Source organism: Loa loa (genome assembly GCF_000183805.2).
Source record: "Loa loa unplaced genomic scaffold supercont3.727, whole genome shotgun sequence".
NCBI lineage: Eukaryota > Metazoa > Nematoda > Chromadorea > Rhabditida > Onchocercidae > Loa > Loa loa.
The window spans coordinates 3,965-6,689 of NW_018108907.1; the positions used below are offsets into that span (position 1 = coordinate 3,965).

Genomic DNA, 2,725 nt, shown 5'->3' on the forward strand with positions numbered 1-2,725 from the left:
TATATATATATATATATATATATATATATATATATGTGCGTGCACATATATATATATATATATATACATATATATATATATATATGCGTGCACATGTATGTCTGTATGTGCGTGTGTACATACATGAGTGTGTATGGGTGTGTACATGTATGTTGTATTTATGTATGTAAGCACGTTTGTGTGTATGTGTTGTGTGTGCGTGTGTGCGTCTATATACGTGTATGTTGCATGCGTGTGTGTATGCGCATGTATGTGTGCATGTGTGATGTGTATGTGTGTGTACATATATATGTGTGTGTATATGTGTATGCGCGTGTGTGTTTGTGTTGCGCGTGTGGCTTATATGTGTGCATGTATGTGTGTATCTGTGTATGTGTATGCATGTGTCTGCATGTATGTGTTTGCGTATGTTGTATGTGAGCTTGTGTATGTGTGTGTATGTGTGTTGTGTATGTGTGTATGTGTGTGTGTATGTGTGTGTGTGTGTGTGTGTGTGTGTGTGTGCATGTATTCCGTACTTCCGCCAAATAATGGATTTTGAAAAATAAAGCAAACATTGATGATGCTCATAGATGCACAATTCAGGCATGTTGTAATGTAATCGTAATGATTTTTAAGGGACAACATATGAATGAGGAAGTATCATGGCTATCGATCGCTTTCATTTTGCCTGAATGCACTTCTTAAATATTACATGAAAAAAGGATATGTTATATCGATATGCGATTGATGAAAAAGGCAACTTAAAGAAGATAATAAATATGATATGTTTAGGGTGGAATGAAATTTTGAATAGTTTTTCACGCAATAAAATTAATTAATTAATTGTGATTTAACTCCAATTAATAAATTCAAATGTAAGATGCAAATTTTTAAGCTTGCAATTATTAGAAGCTAAAGATTTAAAATTTCATCGTTAATTGTATATTCAAATTTTGTAGTCAACTATATTCAAAATATATTTAAACTTTGCTAAATACAATGTATTCTTGATAAAAAAAATGAAATGATAATTGATGAAATAATGAAATAATGAAATAATTAAAAAAATAATGAAAAAAATGAAATAATTTATAATGAAAAATTTGAGTGAAAATCTAAAAATAGAATAGAAAAAGTGAGTGTATGCTTATGTTCTCATATTCATATATCATTTTAAATTTATAGCATTTACTAAACTTCAAATTTTTTCTTACATTGCTTAATTCCATTGAGAATGATATCATTATGAGCGAGAAATTATGCATTACGAAATTTATATATGCCATGGGATATTTTATATTTTATAAACATAATGAATTTTATCAATTTTTATTCATTACGACAGATTTCACAATATGTTATATTAATTAATTGCTTTAATAATCCGGTTAAAATTCATTAAGTTATCTATTACTACTTATTACAATGTGAGGACGAAACATATTACTCTTAAATACTCAAATACTGATAATTACCAAGCACTGTTATTTAAATACTGATAATTATTCGCAAATATCTTGTAAATATAAAATAAAAATATGCGCAAATATAAGCTAATATTTCGCTGCATTTTTATCTGTTACTTATCATGGTTTCAGAAATTATTGCTCCTTGTAATTTATTAATTTATATGCTCGTTATTGAAATAGATTTCGAATGATGCACTATTTATACAGCCAACAATTTCTTTTTCTTTTTTTTTAGACACTAACATCAAAAATCGCTTGAGATTCCATGATTTCAATTTTAAGTAAACTCCATTAATATAATCAATATCCATATATTCTTCCAAGGTTATCTTTTACTGCTGTTAATATTATCATTTTTATCATACCATCATTAGTTACCATTCTTTGTTGTGAAAAAATTTTTTATCGAGTCGTTTACATTCAAATTTAGCCTTGAGTTAGAATCAAGCAGAAATTTAATTAAAGGCTTACTTTGTGAGGACGTCGAATATACGTTGTGAGGACACAGAGTAAAAATTACTGCTTTATTGATATAATAGAGCTGATCAGTGGGATTATTGAAGAGTAACGAGTAGGAAATCGCTCGACCGTGAGTCAAATGCAATCTAAGTAAAGCACTATAGAAGAGCACCAGCCCAAGAAGCCTTTTTCTTTGTTTCCAAAAGGGTCTATAAAGAAGTAGGAGTGGTTTACATAAAACGTTAAAAAAGCATTTAGATACAAAGGAAACTGTAAAGATCCAATTACATAATAAGCGTTGTAACAAGATGAGATGGGAAGGTTAGCATGTAAATTGGACATCCTTTGTCATTAAAATGAAGATGTGAATTTTCGTTAGACAAAGATAACAAAAGAAACGTATGGGAGATAATTTTAAAGAATGTAAATTGGTGAATGAATGCAGTGATGAACCATTAGAAATATTTTAAGCATTTAATGTATGATAAATTCTTTCGGTTTTCCGACATTCTTTCCAATTTCACGTCAATTTCTTTTTAGATCTTCTGATAATACAATATCAATCATTTTGATAACCTTTCAAGATATTTTTCTCAAATTTCCTAACATTTTTTGTTTTGACTACAGGGAAAGTTCAAATTATTTAATCATTTAATTTTTTATTCCAGTTATATTACCATCATTATTTAATGTTACAATGAAGGTGATTCATTTCTGTGTTGCTATAGCAATTTAATTGTACCAACAGTTAAAATCCACACGATTTTGTCCCAGCTATAAAAAAAAATGATGGTCAACAAGCAAGAATAGGCACA

General features: G+C 28.6%; 1 protein-coding gene across 1 annotated transcript; it reads right to left on the reverse strand.

Moving 5' to 3' along the window:
* Positions 1 to 209: 209 nt before the first annotated feature.
* Positions 210 to 557, reverse strand: LOAG_13304 (hypothetical protein; the record flags this gene model as incomplete). Its single annotated transcript, XM_003148813.1, has 1 exon — positions 210 to 557. The coding sequence occupies one exon, from the start codon at positions 555 to 557 to the stop codon at positions 210 to 212; it is 348 nt and encodes a 115-aa protein (XP_003148861.1).
* Between the last annotated feature and the right edge of the window lie 2,168 nt (positions 558 to 2,725).